The sequence below is a fragment of the Trichechus manatus genome, unplaced genomic scaffold (assembly GCF_000243295.1).
Source record: "Trichechus manatus latirostris isolate Lorelei unplaced genomic scaffold, TriManLat1.0 scaffold00021, whole genome shotgun sequence".
In the NCBI taxonomy this organism is placed as follows: Eukaryota; Metazoa; Chordata; class Mammalia; order Sirenia; family Trichechidae; genus Trichechus; species Trichechus manatus.
The window spans coordinates 17,600,686-17,617,131 of NW_004443957.1; the positions used below are offsets into that span (position 1 = coordinate 17,600,686).

Below are 16,446 nucleotides of genomic sequence, written 5' to 3' on the forward strand. Positions count from 1 at the left end.
CCCGGTCCTGGCTTGGGTCCAAGTGTTGTTATTGTCCTTTCTAGTATCCACTCGCACCCTCCAGACTAGACAATTACATTGACATTCAGTAGCAGCATGCAATTTTTGGCACTGACATCTTTAATTGAAGTCAACAAGCATTTATTGAGCACCTAGAGCCCACAAAATAACATTTCTTTAAATACATTTGGGTCTTAAATACTTCGTCTGTTTTAGCTACTCAATTTGTAATTAATGCTGATCTATCCTTAAGGATTTTTTGAAGAATATTCAAATGAAAAAATACTTGTACAGTTCTTTGCAAATATAAACGTCTTGTGTGGATTACTGTTGCTAGGTATTAATATTAATTGCAATAACAACACTGCTGTTTCCCAGACAGGAGGTAGAGAGCAGTTTTAAAGCTTACAGGAACCAGACGAAAGCAGTTAGGGGAGGTGCCTCCAGCATGTTCGGCCCCGAAGAGGCGGGGTCTTAAGGAATGTCCACCCCCCCCCCATCCCGCCCCTTACCCCGCCCTTTACCCCGTCCTTTACCCCGCCCCCTTCCGTCGGTGCGGCGTAGGCGGTTACCATGGGGATGACGTCTGGAGGGCGGGGCGGGGCGGGGCTATGGAGAGGAGGAGGAAGATGGCGGGAGGGCGGCTCTGAGGAGACCTCGGCGGCGGCGGAGGAGGAGAGAAGCGCAGCGCAGCGCCGCGCCGGGGCCCATGTGGGGAGGAGTCGGAGTCGCTGTTGCCGCCGCCGCCGCCAGTAGCTGCTGGACCCGAGTGGGCGTAAGGGGGAAACGGCAGAATGAAGTTCGCCGAGCACCTCTCCGCGCACATCACTCCCGAGTGGAGGAAGCAGTACATCCAGTATGAGGTACCAGCGGCGGCCGGGGTATGGGGGGATTCAGAGGGGCCACCCTCTCGCCCGGTCCCGACCTCCACCGCTGTTTTCCGCTGGTGCTGCTTCCCGGCGCTTTGGTGGACTCTGACCCGGTGCGGCGGGGAGGCACTGCGGCATCTCCTCCGCGGCAGTCCCCCTCCGGGCCCCGCTGCCCTCCCCCTCCCCCGCAGCCCCGCTGCCGCCGAGGTAACGGATATGCAGGCGGCGGACCGGGAGGAAAGGGCACAGCCCCGGCCCGGGGTGGGGAATGGTGGTGGGAGGGTGAGCCCAGGTGGGGTAGTCGCGGGTGCGAAGGCAGCCCTGGGTCGCGGCGGTTCCGCGCTAAATCCCCTTCTTCCCACTCACTCTGACCTCTCGTCCCCACCCTGGGCGAGCGCCCCCTTGCCAACGTTAGGTTTTGTTTCTCTCTGCTCACCTCTTACCAGGGAATCCTCCGTTTCCGAGATAAGCCCCTCCGGTAATTTCCTCCGAGTCCTTCGTTCCACAGAGCCCTTCGTCTTTTTCCTATTTGCCCACTGTTGACAAAGGCTTTGTAACCGGGTTGAAACTTTATTTAAATATATATTGCATAGTGATTACACTGTGCAAACATATTGTGATAAACTGTTCTGTTTTGATAAAAGGACGGCGACTTGTCTTTTTACTGATTGAGGTATACAAAGTAATCACATCTTTGGTTTTGGCTCTTCTCTTGTTTTGGAATGGTGTGAAGGGAGATGAAGGACAGAAGAGGAGAACTGTTAAAATTTTCAGGTTTTATTTCCTAAAATTCTTGTTTGCTAGGGAGAAAATTACTATATTGTAAACAGTGTACTTTTTTATCTTGCAAATTTTTCATTTAATATCATTTCAAAATGGTCTGTGATTAGCATATTTCAAAATAAAAGGCCTTATAGATTTGATTGGCTAGATGAAAACTTTTTTTTAAATTAAACAATGTACTTTTAAAATGTCCCTATGTATTACAGAATTCATGCTATCTCTTTTCCTCTTTCCCCTGCCCAATTTCCGTGATAACAGCTCTTGGAGGATATTTAATAGATGGCGATAAGGAACGTGCCATTACCTTACATTAATTCAGGAAAAAGTAAAGATAATGAACTCATTTATATATTTAGAAGGCAAGATACCTAGAGGGCTTTCTTTAAACATTGTAATAGGTTATTCTCAGTAGCTGGCTGTTCAGCTCCTGGATAGAGAAAGACTTATCTGTAACCTCCAGGAATTCACATGTATGTTATGTGCAGGAACAAAGAGTATAAAACGAATATGAAGACACATATGCTAGCTAGATTTTGTGAATTAAACTGTTTTAGTCTTCTGTTTATATTTATTTAAGTTCAGTGATAAGGACGTTTTGGCAATAGCAGTGAGTTTATTTATTCATGTAGTCATTGTAATAATTGAAGGAGATAGGGAAAGGAATGTAGGTAGGTTAAACAAAACCTTAAAGATTGTAAAATAAACTCACATGTAATATATAGTTTTTTTTATTATTGCCAGAAATGAAGGGCCTAGAATTATTAGTGCTTTCTTGTCATTTAATTTTCTTAGAATGTTTTATGGCCACATTTTGTAAATAAGAATGAAATAGTAAGGAACTGGCATTTCAGGCTGTAGAGTTTTTGACTTATTGTTTCTAATAATATTCAGTCAGTTTTAAAATCTTGGCTAGAGTCCAGATGATGGTTTTTATTGAAAGAAGAGTATCAGTCTTTCATCATTCTAGTAGTAATTTTCAGCACCACTGCCAGTTCTTCCTGGAAGCATAGGACATAAACACACTGAAGCAACATCTTGTACTTGTTATATGGTATGCTGTGCTTGATTTGGGCAGAAGTAATAGTGGTTGGATGTATGCTGTGATTCATTTTAAGTATTACAGCACTTAACTGTTTCATAGAATTGTGTTAATCTAGAATATTTGAGACTGGAAGGGGAAGCATATGGATTTAGTTTGGAAATGCAATTACCTCTTGATTTGTAATGTTAGCTTTGTGATTGGAGTAACCACAGTGACCCTGGGACTCTTCATTCACATAGTCCATTTGGGTACTAACCCTAATGGTTACTCTAGGTTGGTTGCAGAGGTACAAAATTCCTGAGCATATGTGTGACTGAATTATCTTGCCCTGGCCAATTATAAATTGCTTTTTGAAAATTTCATTTATTGTGGATAATTGAAATTTGATTCTGCAGAGATTCCCTACTATGTGACTCCTGAGCTCGTTGTTTAGTAGGCAAAATTAAGTGGGAGGCACTTTTCTCTGTGAGTTGGAGCCGTTAAAGAAATGCTTATAGGGTTGGAATCTGTGTGTTGTGTATTGTTTCTCAAGAGTTGGTGGTGTTCCTTTAAAAATAACAAAGCAGCATAAATAAGAGTGTTTAGAGCCCAGGAATTTTGACAGTTTAAAAACTTTGGAGAAAAAAAAGATACACGTAAGAGATGTATTAGCCTTTGCTAGAGAAAACAACCTTTCATAATGCAATAGTATGTAGTCCAGCTATATGAAGATGATGCTGCTAAAACATTCTTAGTACAGCAAAGACTTGAATTTGTGTTTCAGGCAGTGGTGGTGAAATTTTGGTGTATTACTCCTGATTTTTAGCCTATGGTGCTTTCCAGTACTGTGAACCATTCTGAACAGTTCAGATTCTTTGTTTTTTGTCATTTTGCTGTATTAAGTATTACTTGAAATAAATGGAGCATTAGAACTGAAAATTTTGTTATACGTCTATAATTATATGTAATGTTATGTATACATAGTTATATGATAAGTGCTGATTTTTTTATAAGTTAACCGTGAAACCCTGGGGACAATCTTTTTGCCTTTCTAGGCCTCTTTCTTGTTCCATAAAATAAGAATATAGGGCCAGAGCGTTCAAGATCCACTCTAGTTCATAGGTTCTTTGATTTAACTTCTAATGGTTGTTATTCCTTGGATTATTAATTTTTTTTAATGCTACTGAGCCATCAATATCCAGAAAATTTATATAGTTTTTAATTTGAAAATAGGTTGTGGAGTTCATAGACTCAGTCTTCATAGGCAGAATAATAAAGCATGAAAGAATAGAGAAGTATGAAGAAACCACATAAAGAAAATCTATTTGATCCAAGTTTGTGAATAATATTTACAAAGAATAAACATAAATGAGCAGAGACTGTCCCTGTCTCCAGTAATCTGTTTGAGTGTAAATCTTGACATTTACGATACAGCATCAATAAATCTTTATAAGAACACTTTTTAAAAAAATTTACAGTCAGTGTATTTTGTATATTTTAGAGCTTGTAGTTGATTAATCAAAATTAACTTAGACCAATTAATACCAAATAGACTGTATAGAACATTTTACAGAATATTAGCCAAAGCAGCAAATATATTGATGCTGACTTGTGTTTTCTTCCCTAGGGACTTATGCTTCTTTGGTTCTTCAGGAACCAGGAGTGGTTTTTTTAGTGTATACTATAGTTTTGCAAGATACTAAAATAATGAGGTCTGTAAATTACAGGATTTTAGAGCAGACAGGGAATTTAGAGATTATCTCCCTCCTTGTTTTTTCAGGCAAGGAATCTGAAGTCTAGAAAGGTTAAGTCACTTGTCCAAGATCATATATATAGTTAGTCTCTTGAGCATTGGATGTGTAATCATTGGGGTCACACACACTAGCTGTGTGACCCTGATGAAATCACTTCCTCTTTCTGGGTTTTAGGTTCTTCATCTGAAGACTGAGAGGACTGGATTTGATGGTTTCTAAACTCACAGCCCCGTATTTTCTAAGGACCATCCAGCTTTAAATTTCTGTGCCTTTTTTGTGATTTTAATTATATTTGATAGATAAAGAGGACATAATTTAAAAGAATATTATTAATAACATGATCCAACCCACTGCTGTCGAGTCAGTTCCGACTCATAGCGACCCTATTATGTTGATTAGTTAGGGTTAAATTGCCTTGCTGGAACTTGTTTGAAATTTCCAGTTTGGCCACCCGATGGGGCACAAACCACACGTTTTCTTTCAGGCACTTCTCCCACAGATGAAAGTACAGTATAGTGTATTTAAGATAGTACTTGCAAATGATTGTGTCAGTGAGATGCCTGACACAGATGTTTCTTAAGTGAGTGAATGAATGTTGTCTAAGACAGGAAGCTATAACTGTTCTTCATAATTTTTGTAAAGTGTTTTAGGGTGATTATTCTGGAAAGATTATACTTGTCCATCTTTGAAGGTTGGTTTTGGATCAGATTTTGGGTAAAGGCCCAGATCATGAGACCCTTAGAATCTTATTTGACCTGAGGTGACTATGGGAAATTAGTTCTGGCTTCAAATTCAATCCTAATCTGGAAAGCACTTGAGAGACTGATCGAGTCCGGCTGGCTAGGGTTTCAAGAATATTTAAATACTCCCAAAGGTGAGTACCCAAAACTCTCATGGAGAAAGAGAAGATAGATTAGAGCTGTTAATTATATTTATTTTTTTGTATAAGAAAAGGAAGAAATAAAGCTTTACTGATACAGGTATTTAAATGGCTTGATGCTGTACCCTCACTTAGCAGGTCATACACAAGTGTTCTTAGGGAAAGTGAGAGGATCGACAATAGTCCTCTCACTTGTTTTTCCACTTTAAGCAAATGGCAGTTAATCCAGCTTATGGCTGCAGTTAAATGAGTTTATGGATATTACCTAGTTTAACTAAACTAACCCTTGTGAAGTGGATGTGACCTAATGACTTCTGTAAAGAAGACTTAGCAATATTTCTTGTTTGGGAAATATTGTTCACAAGTGCAAGTGAACAAGAAAATGGTAGAGCTGACAATTCTACTTCTAGTACTAGCCTTTTGTCAGCCAAATTACAGATAAAAATAATGATACTTCAATAGACCTGACAAGAAGTTGGGCAGAACATTTCAAAATTATTGAGATAAGCCTTTGAAATAAGGTTTTTACATCCACTGTCACCCAAAAGGTCAGCAGTTCAAATCCACCAGCTGCTCCTTGGAAACCCTATGGGCAGTTCTACTCTGTCCTGTAGGCTCACTATGAGTTGGAACCAACTAGATGGCAACGCGTCATCCATGATGAACATCACCCTCAGTATATTATATATTGTGAATATTTTGCTTTTGTGAGGTATATTTTCAGCTTATAGCCATTACAATCAAGTGTCACAATCACTTGCATTTTGAACTTTGAACCAGGCCTTTGAAATACTGTGTCGCAAAATATTAAACTAAGATTTTAAAAAGTAATGAAACTTTTATGTTGTTCTCTGAAAGTATTGCTATTGATGATAATTTTTAAGAGAGATCAAAACTATTTTTGTACTCTTAATAAATGAAAGTTAAAAAAATTGTTTATTTCATCCTTGTCTCAGCTTTTTAAAACTTTTATTTTTCTATGTTTTATAATGTAATTTAAAATTAACAGACATATTCTGGCTGTTACACAGTAAAACTTTTTTTTTTTTTTGGGGGGGGGTATACCATAAAAAGTTTGTAGGATTTTATCAAAGTTGTACAGCTTAACCATAGCTGTTTTGTGAATTACATGGTATTGAACTGGCCTTTAGGATTGAAAAGAGTGTCAAAATTCCAGAGTTCTTGCCCAGTTGTATTTGCCTTTTCAGATCTTTCCCTTTCTCAGTTGATGCTAAGAGAAGCTAGGTAGGCAAAACTCATGAACTAAAGCCTTAAAAATCATTCATTCATTGATTGAATAGATATTTATATGTGCCCTACTATTTGCTATAGACTGATTTATCATTGAATTCTAGCCCTTTCATTACCTTAAAAATAGAGAAAAAGCAAAACATATACACACACAAGTGTTTTTCTGCAGTGTTTTTTTGTTTTGTATTTCAGTTAACGTAAAGTGTTTTCAGAATTAAAAATGGTGTAGAAAGGGGAAGATTGCAGATTGAAGACTTGGAACACAGTTACAAATTTGGATAAATTGTGTAAACGATACTGAAGACTTTCTCCTTAGCCTTTCAAAAACTGTTTGCTGTATACCTTTATATGTAATTTGCTTATAGGGAAAAATTTAGTCACCTATTTTTTCCCATCACTAAGCAAGTCTAGTATCTCTAGGAACTGATCAGAAAATCTTTTAAAAATTGCTTATTTGGTAGGTCAGAGGAAAGTATAATTAACCTGCTGTAAACAAAACTTACAATTTTCATATTTTCTGTAACAAAAGGGAGAATATATTGATTAAGAAAACATGGTCATTTCTTACTGCAGGGTGACCTGCAGTATTAGAAAGACTCTAGATCAGGAATAAGGAGATCCTTAGACCAGTTCTGTCACAGTTCTTAGTTCTGTCACTGACTATTCACAAATAGTTATCAAGTGATTTTTGAAGATCGAGGGACTGAAATGTAAATCATAGAGGAAAATGGGAAGTTTGTAGATCATTGTGTAAATTACTTATCTAAGCTAAATTGGTAAAGTTGTAGTTCACAGGGTAGTTCATGTGCTTTGTGGGTTTTTTCTATACCTTAGAGCACTGGTTGCCAAACTTTCTGGTCTCAGGATCATTTGAACTCTTCAAAATTATTGAGGATTCCAGAGAGGTTTTGTTTTTTAGGTTATATTTATTGATATTTACTGTATTAGAAATTAAAACTGAAAAACTTTTAAAACACAAGAATATATGACCTTCCACTGGTCATCAGAGAGATGACATCATACTTCATGTAGCCTCTGGAAGACTCATGAAAGAATGAGAGTGAAAAAAGCTACTGAAGTGTTATTATTATGAAAATAGTTTTGACCACTTGGGTTCCTTGAAAGGGTCTCAGAGACCCCCAGAAGTCCCTGACCGTACTTCGAGAGATTCTTCTTTGGAGCCCAGGATTCCTTTCAGAACATTTGAAGATGTCTTGAGAAAAGGCTCTCTAGTCTTATGAGGCGCATGAGCGGTTAAGGGAATCTCATGGGTGAACATTCTATGGTATCTGCCTCACAGTAAAGGACTATGGAGAAAAGAAAGTTGGTTTACCTAGATTTCATCTGATTCCCAAATTCCGCTCTCCTTTCTTGTAATTGAATTAGTAGAAATGTGATCAGTTTGTCATTAAGGAGAAAAGAATTAACATTCATTGAGCAGTTTGGAGCCAAGGGTTAGCTACTTTACATATGTTATCTCTTTTAATCTTTACCATAGTTTTGCAAAATAGATGATTTATCATCTGCATTTTACTGATGATGAAATTGACAGACTAGTCAAGTTGCTCAAGGCTGCATAACTGATACCACCACGTGTCTGTCATTTTTGTTGTACTGTGGTGGCTTGTGTCTTGCTGTGATGCTGGAAGCTTTGCCACCGGTATTTCAAATACTAGCAGGGTCCCCCACGGTGGACAGGTTTCAGCAGAGCCTCCAGACAAACACCGACTAGGAAGAAGGACCTGGCAGTCTACTTGTGAAAAAATGGCTAGTGAAAACCTTATGAATAGCGGTGGAACATTGTCTGATGTAGGACCGGAAGATGAGCCCCTCAGGTTGGAAGGTACTCAGAATAAGGCTGGGGAAGAGCTGCATCCTCAAAGTGGAGTCGACCTTAATGACGTGGATGGAGTCAAGCTTCCAGGACCTTCATTTGCTGATGTGGCACGACACAAAATGAGAAGAAACAGCTGCAAACATTCATTGATAATTAGGACGTGGAATGTACCAAGTATGAATCTACGAAAACTGGAAGTCATCAAAAATGAAATGGAATGCATAAAGATCGATATCCCAGGCATTAATGAGAGTCAGCTGAAATGAACTAGTATTGACCATTTTGAATCAATCATATGGTCTGCTATGCTGGGAGTGACAAATTGAGGAATGATATCGCATTCATTGTCAAAAAGAACTTTTCAAGATCTGTCCTGAAGTACAACACTGTCAGTCATAGGATAATATCCATACACCTACAAGAAAGACCAGTTAATATGACTGTTATTACCACTAAAGCCAAAGGTGAAGAATTTGAAGATTTTTACCAACTTTTGCAGTCTGAAATTGATCACACACGCAGTCATGATGCATTGGTAATTACTGGTGTTTGGAACGCGAAAGTTGGAAACAAAGAATGATGGGTGGTTGGAAAATATGGCCTTGGTGATAGAAATGATGCCAGAGATCGCATGATAGAATTTTGCAAGACCACTGACGTCTTCACTGCAAATACCTTTTTTCAACAACATAAACAGTGACTATACACGTGGACCTCACCAGATGGAATACACAGGAATCAATCTACTACATCTGTTGAAAGAGATGATGGAGAAGTTCAGTATCATCAGTCAGAACAAGGCCAGGGGCCGACTGTAGAACAGACAGTCGATTGCTCATGCGCAAGTTCAAGTTGAAGCTGAAGAAAATTAAAGTACAACTTTGAGTATACCCTACCTAAATTTAGAGATCATCTGAAGAATAGATTTGATGCTTTGAACACTAATGACTGAAGACCAGATGAGTTGTGGAATGACATCAAGGACATCATACATGAAGAAAGCAAGAGGTCATTGAAAAGACAGGAAAGAAAGAAAAGACCAAAATGGATGCCAGAAGAGACTCTAAAACTTCCTCTTGAATGCAGAGTAGCTAAAGGTAACAGAAGAAATGATAACGTAAAAGAGCTGAACAGATTTCAAAGGGTGGCTGAAGAAGACAAAGTAAAATATTATAATGAAATGGGCAGAGACCTGGAGTTAGAAAACCAAAAAGGAAGAACACACTTAGCATTTCTTAAGCTGAGTGAACTAAAAAAATTCAAACCTTGAATTGCAATATTGAGGGATTCTACAAGGAAAATATTGAACGACGCAGAAAGCATCAAAAGAGGGTGGAAGGGAATACACAGAGTCACTGTACCAAAAAGAATTGGTCGATGTTCAACCATTTCAGGAGGTAGCATATGATCAAGAACTGATGGTACTGAAGGAAGGAGTCCAAGATGCACTAAAGGCATTGGCGTAAAACAAGACTCCACGAATTGATGGAATACCAATTGAGAAGTTTCAGCAAACAGCGCTGGAGGTGCTCACTTGTCTATGCCAAGAAATTTGGAAGACAGCTACCTGGCCAGTGGATGGGAGGAGATCCATATTTGTACCCAGTCCGAAGAAAGGTGATCCAACAGAATGTGGAAATTATCAAACTGTATCATTAATATCAAACACAAGTAAAATTTTGCTAAAGATCATTTAAAAGCAGTTGCAGCAGTATATCAACAGGGAACTGCCAGAAATTCAAGCCGGATTCAGAAGAGGACATGGAATGGGGGATATCACTGCTGATGTCAGATGGATCTTGGCTGAAAGCAGAAAATACCAGAAAGATGTTTACCTGTGTTTTATTGAGTATGCAAAGGCATTTGACTGTGTGGATCATAACAAATTATGGATAAAATTGCAAAGAACAGGAATTCCAGAACACTTAATTGTGCTCATGAGGAACCTGTACATAGACCAAGCGGCAGATGTTCGAACAGAACAAGGGGATGCTTGTGTAATTCAAATTCAGGAAAAGTGTGTGTCAGAGTTGTATCCTTTCACCGTACTTATTCAGTCCATATGCTGAGCAAATAATCTGAGAAGCTGGACTGTATGATGATGAACACAGCATCAGGATTGGAGGAAGACGTATTAACAACCTGTGATATGCAGATGACACAACTTTGCTTTCTGAAAGTGAAGAGGACTTGAAGCACTTACTGATGAAGACTAGAGACTACAGCCTTTAGTATGGATTGCACCTCAACATAAAACAGAAATTCTCACAACTGGATCAATAAGCAACATCATGATAAACAGAGAAAATAGTGAAGTTGTCAAGGATTTCACTTTAGTTGGATCTACAGTCAACGGCCGTGGAAGCAGCAGTCAAGAAATCAAACTGCATATTGCATTGGGAAAATCTGCTGCAAAAGTCCCCTTTAAAGTCTTAAAAAGCAAAGATGTCGCTTTGAGGACTAATGAGTGCCTGACCCAAGCCATGATATTTTCAGTTGCCTTCTATGCTTGCTAAAGCTGGACAATGAATAAGGAAGACCGAAGAATTGATGCCTTTGAATTCTGGTGTTGGCGAAGAATATTGAATATACCATGGACTGCCAGAAGAATGAACAAATCTGTCTTGGAAGAAGTACAGCCAGAATGTTCCTTAGAAGCAAGGATGGCAAGCAAGATTTCGTCTAACATAATTTGGATGTGTTATCAGGAGGGACCAGTCCCTGGAGAAAGATATCATGCTTGGTAAAGTTGAGGGTCAGCAAAAAATGCAGAAGACCCTCAACAAGATGAACTGACACAGTGGCTGCAACAATGAGCTCAAACATAGCAACAATCGTGAGGATGATGCAGGACTGTGCAGTGTTTCGTTCTGTTGTACACAGGGTTGCTGTTAGTTGAAACTGACTCAGTGGCACCTAATAAGCTAAGAACAACGTAAGTAATAAGTAGTAGAGCCCGGATTTGAAATCAAATCTGTCAGACTGTGGAGCTCTTGCTTTTGTATAGGAATTGTAAGTAACAGTGGTGGTAGTATGACAGCAACAGTGCTGTTATTTTTTGAGTTCTTACTATGTGAGTCACTGTGCTATGTACTTTAGAAACATTTCTCCTCATAGGCTGTTAAGGTAGGTTGTTAGCCTGTTTATAGATGAGAGAAACTGAGTCTTACAGCCATTAAGTAACTGATTATGTTCATACTGCTTATTGTACGTAGCAGAAGTGAGATTGTAGGAACCTGTGGGCTTAACTCCTACATCTTAACTGTTTTGTGAAAAATAAATAAATTCATCCATTAAAACATAACATAAATTAAGATGTGGACTGACCTGTTCTCCAGCACCACTGCTCTAATCTGGTGAAGTGATGGCTGGTCTATTTTAAGTACCTGGTCTCAGTCTGCATGGTTTGGAGGAAGTTTGGAGGAAATAGACCGCCTGCATGTGGTCTAGAGGGCAGAGTTTACCTCTATTAATTTGTAATTCCCTCAGGATAATCAGTATAATTCTTATTGGACAGGCAGCTGGTAAGTAGAGGGTCTGTGACGATGAATGATAAGAAAATGATAAGGAGATATGGTGATAGAGTAAAAGGAGGAAGATAAAAGTCGATGTAGCTGTTAGCTGGTCACAGTTGTGACATATGACTTCTGTATCATCTAATTTGGAACGTTAGACCTGTAAGGAACTTTAGAAATCCTTTAGTCCAATTCCCTTAATGGGAAGTGAGGTCTAGAGATGTTAAGTGATTCTAGGTCACATGGCTAGTTTAGTTGCAGAGTTAACAGAATCACCTTTGTTCATTTTACATCATATGCTAATATGTTAATAACACATACAGAGCACAAACTCTGGAGCCTGCTTGCCTAGGTTCATATCCCAGCTTCACAGTTTACTAGCTGAGTGACCTCAAAAGTCATTTGATAACCTCTCCATGCTTCAGTTTCCTCATCTGTAAAACGGGGATAATAATGGTACTTATGGGACTGTTTTGAGGATTAAATGAGTTAAAATATGAAAAGTGCTAAGAACAATGCCTAGCACATAATAAGAGGTATATATTTGCTATAAAAATTATTTCTCCTGTAGAGCTTAGTGGAATTAGATAATGTTAGGTTAACAGCATCTTGGATTCTCTCATCATCTTTGTGAGGGAACTGAGCCTCAAAGCGTGTCACTTTGGGCTTGTCCAGTTCCGGTTTTCTTGGAAATGGCTTTGTTGATTTTAGCTATTACTTCTGTTATCCATGGTATTTATTTTAATAGATTGTCCATAACCTTTTTGTATATTGTAAGAAAAGCAGGTGAGAACAATTATGTGTTTATTGAATTCTCCCCAGTGACTTGTATTAATTTCAGTTATAGACTGTGTTTGTGTATTCTTAAGTATGTCTGAATAGCTTAAGTAAGTTATTTAAGTGGATGTCTGTTTTTAGATCTTTAGTTCTTTTCAATTTCCTAGTGAAAACTTAATTTTTAATCCTAGAGTTAGTTTTAGATTTGAAAAAGACCTTCTCAACCCGTTTGTTTCACAGATGAATAAACTGAGGGCAGAGAGGCCAAAAGATGTGGTTTAAGTCTTACAGCTAGCTTATAGCAGAGCCTGGAAGAAGAATATTGGCCTCCTGCTCACTGCTGTACCTTGCTGAGACTTTATCACTGCCACATAAACATTTCTTTGCTTTTAAATTTTAAGAACAAATTTTCTTTGTAAGAGTCAATATGGATTTAAATGTTCTCGTTAGTGATTACTCAGATACTCTGCACTAGGGTATTTGTCTGAATCTAATCCATTAGATCACATTAACAAGTTACAAAAGTTCTGGTGTGCGCCAGTCAGAAGACTGAGCACATCATGAGACTCAGACCTTAAAAATGTCAGCCGTTATTTACTCAACTACAGAAGATTAGCCATTGCCCCTTTTAGGCACTGTCGCAAGTAGAAACTTATCTTGGATGAGGAGACAGGACTGAGGAATTATGGTAAGGCTTGAATGGGGTCAGGTATAGATGAGAGCAAGCCTCAGGGAAGTTGAAAAAATAACTCCTGACTACCCTCTTCATGCCCCCTCTCCACTCGCCTACCCTCCACACGCACACCTCTGAAACACAAGTTACCAAGCCAAAGTCAGGGCATGTACAACTAGAGAAGATCTGAATAGAAATCTAACCAATTCATTAAGTATGCTTGAATGTCCCCCTCCCCTTTTAATAATAAAACAATAATGATAATAAAAACTCATTGTTGTCGAGTCAATTCCGACTCATAGCAACCCCGTAAAAGAGCCCAGGTGACGCAGTGGTTAAGCCCTCCACTGCTAACCGAAAGGTCACTGGTTAACTCTGTGGGAGAAATCTGCTCCCGTTAAGATTACAGCCTTGGAAGCCCTTCAGGGAGAGTTCTGCTCTGTCCTGTAGGGTCACTATGAATTGGAATTAGACTTGAGGGCGGTGGGTTTTATAATGATACTAACAACAACTAATGTTTATTGAATGCCATATCTAATCTTTACCCTCTAAAGTAGGTTTTGTCATTCCCGTTTTAAGAAGAGATTGAGTCTTAGATAGAGTAGGTTGCCCAAGGCCACATAGCTGGTAAGTGATAGAACCAGCATTCAAACACAGGTGTGTCTTATTTCAGAGCCTGGATTCTTAACATGGTATTAATAGTTTTAGGCATCATGCAGGGTACTCAACGATACATGAGACTTTAGAGAAGCTTATAATTTGGGTGGTCTCCTAATCATAGTATACTATGGTTATGTTACAGAGGAATGGCCAGTTGATTTTGCCCTGGACAGCAGGGCATTTATTTTGGAAGAATTCACAGAGGTGATATTTAAACTGGGTACTAAAGGTTGAGTAGGGTTTTATCACATGGTGAAGAAGGGAAAGGATGCTGGGGGCAATTTAGGCAGATAAAACAATATTGAACAAAGGTGTAGATATGTGGACTACTCAAGCATATTTAATGAAACCTGGTTTAGTGGATATGTTGGAGAGCTGGTAGGGTGAGGGCTGAGAGAGCTCAAAAGGTGAATGGCCTAGAATACCATGCTAAGGAATTTAAACATTATTAAACTGGGTGTGAACTATCAAAGATTTAAAGAAAAGACTGGGGGAAGAGGTTAGTGTAAAGGGAGATGTGTAATTTAGATCTTGGAGGATGCGTTAGAGAGAGCAGGGCCAGACACAGGAAAACCAAGTAGTATAGTGAAAGATAATGAGGGCTTGCATTCATATCTTATTTAATCAGTTTTAATATGTACATGTTTTTCCACATTTTAAACATCTAAAATCAGGATGTGCCTTACAATTAATGCTATGTTATAGTTTAATTAGAGATTTTTTCATTCTTAGAGGCATATAAAATAATGATGTATATTACTATTGGCAGCATCTTAGATTTGGTGAAATACAATAGCAATAATATATAACGTGCTGAATACCTACAGTGTTTCAGGCCTGGTAGTAGATACTTGTCAGGTAGCAGCCAGCATCTAGCACAGTGTCTGACACATTAGGAACTCACATATTTGTTGAGTAAATAATCTCTTCTGATCTTAAAACAGGCTTGTTGATAGAAGTGTTTACCCCATTTTGTATGAAAATAGAGTCTGTGGTGGTGTCAGGATATGAGCCTAGGACTGTCTAGCTCCACATTCCATTCTTTTATCACTATGCAGTTCTTCCATACTGTGTTCTACTCAGGGTTGAAGAGGAAGGATAGATTTGAGAGAAGTTTGGTAGATAGAACTGTCAGAATTTTTTTTAAGCTTCAGGGACTGATAAATGCTGATGGAATTTGACAAGAAGGTACTCTTGAGGTCAGTGTGTTGCTTGGGAACACCATCTGACTAGCTGCCAAGAGGCCTTGTAGAGTGTCTTTGCCTTGGTGAATTCACTATGACCCAAGTGCTTGTCATAAATTGGTCTTTTGAGTTACCTTAGATTGATGGGACTTTGGCAACAGTATGTAAATCAGTGATTGACAGAATATTTAAGAAGCTCATAAGGGAGTGATGTATAAAATCCAGGGTGCCAGATTACTAATTTACAGTGCAAAATGGTACCTACAGTTCACATTCTTTCCCTGTAGGCAAGCTATGAGGGGAGCAAATTAGAAGGTTGCTGGGCAAGCTTGGAATTAGAAAGGAATTAATACTATTCAGGCCAGGCAGGGTCTTGTTTTGTTTGAGTGGGTCAGATTCTTGGTTCAAGGTATCTTCTTCTCTAGATGACGTTTGGATGTGCTGCCATTGTTTTTTGCTTTGAGACTTACCTTTTCCTATGCTTTTAATGATGACCTCCTCCTATTCTGGTTTATATATATATATATATATGTAGTTTTTCCTTAGATGTGTTATTACTGCCTCTACTGGTCTAGGACCCATTCTGTTTCTTAACTTTGCATGTCTTCTGATCTGTTGTATGCTGGTTTTAGCGTTTAGTTGGAATCCAACAGGCTAATTTCAATTCTGCTTTCGTTACTTATTAGGTATAAGACTTTTCTGAATCTCAGTTTCTATCTGTACAACAGTAAAAGTGGCTCCCTTTGATCTACATAAATGCAAAAACATACCATGCTCATGGATATGTAGATGCAACATTGTGAAAATGCCAGTTCTACCCAAAGCAATTTACAAATACAATGCAATCCCAATGCAAATACCAACAACATTCTTCAAAGAGATGGAAAAACTAATCAATAACTTTATATGGAAAGGGCAGAAGCCCCAAATAAATATAGCACTATTGAAGAAGAAGAATAAAGTTGGAGGACTCAAAGTACCTGACCTCAGAACCTACTCTACAGCTACGGTAGTCAGAACAACCTGGTACTGATAACAACGACAGATACATTGACCAATGGAACAGAATTGAGAACCCAGATATAAATCCATCCACCTCTGGTCACCTGATCTTTGACAAGGGCCCAAAGTCCCTCAAGTGGGGAAAAGACAGTCTTTTTAACAACTGGTGCTGGCAAAACTGGATATCCATCTGCAAAAAAATGAAACGGGACCCATACCTCACACTGTATACAAAAACTA

The 16,446-nt window shown here is 38.7% G+C and overlaps 1 protein-coding gene across 1 annotated transcript in view; it reads left to right on the forward strand.

The window, feature by feature from the left end:
* Positions 1-600: 600 nt before the first annotated feature.
* The window catches only part of XPR1 (xenotropic and polytropic retrovirus receptor 1), a 259,105-nt gene continuing 243,259 nt past the window's right edge, over positions 601-16,446 (forward strand). The window contains exon 1 of the mRNA XM_004372880.3: positions 601-863. Coding sequence (XP_004372937.1) covers positions 795-863 — 69 coding nt within the window. The 5' untranslated portion in view covers positions 601-794. The remainder of the gene's footprint in view (positions 864-16,446) is intronic.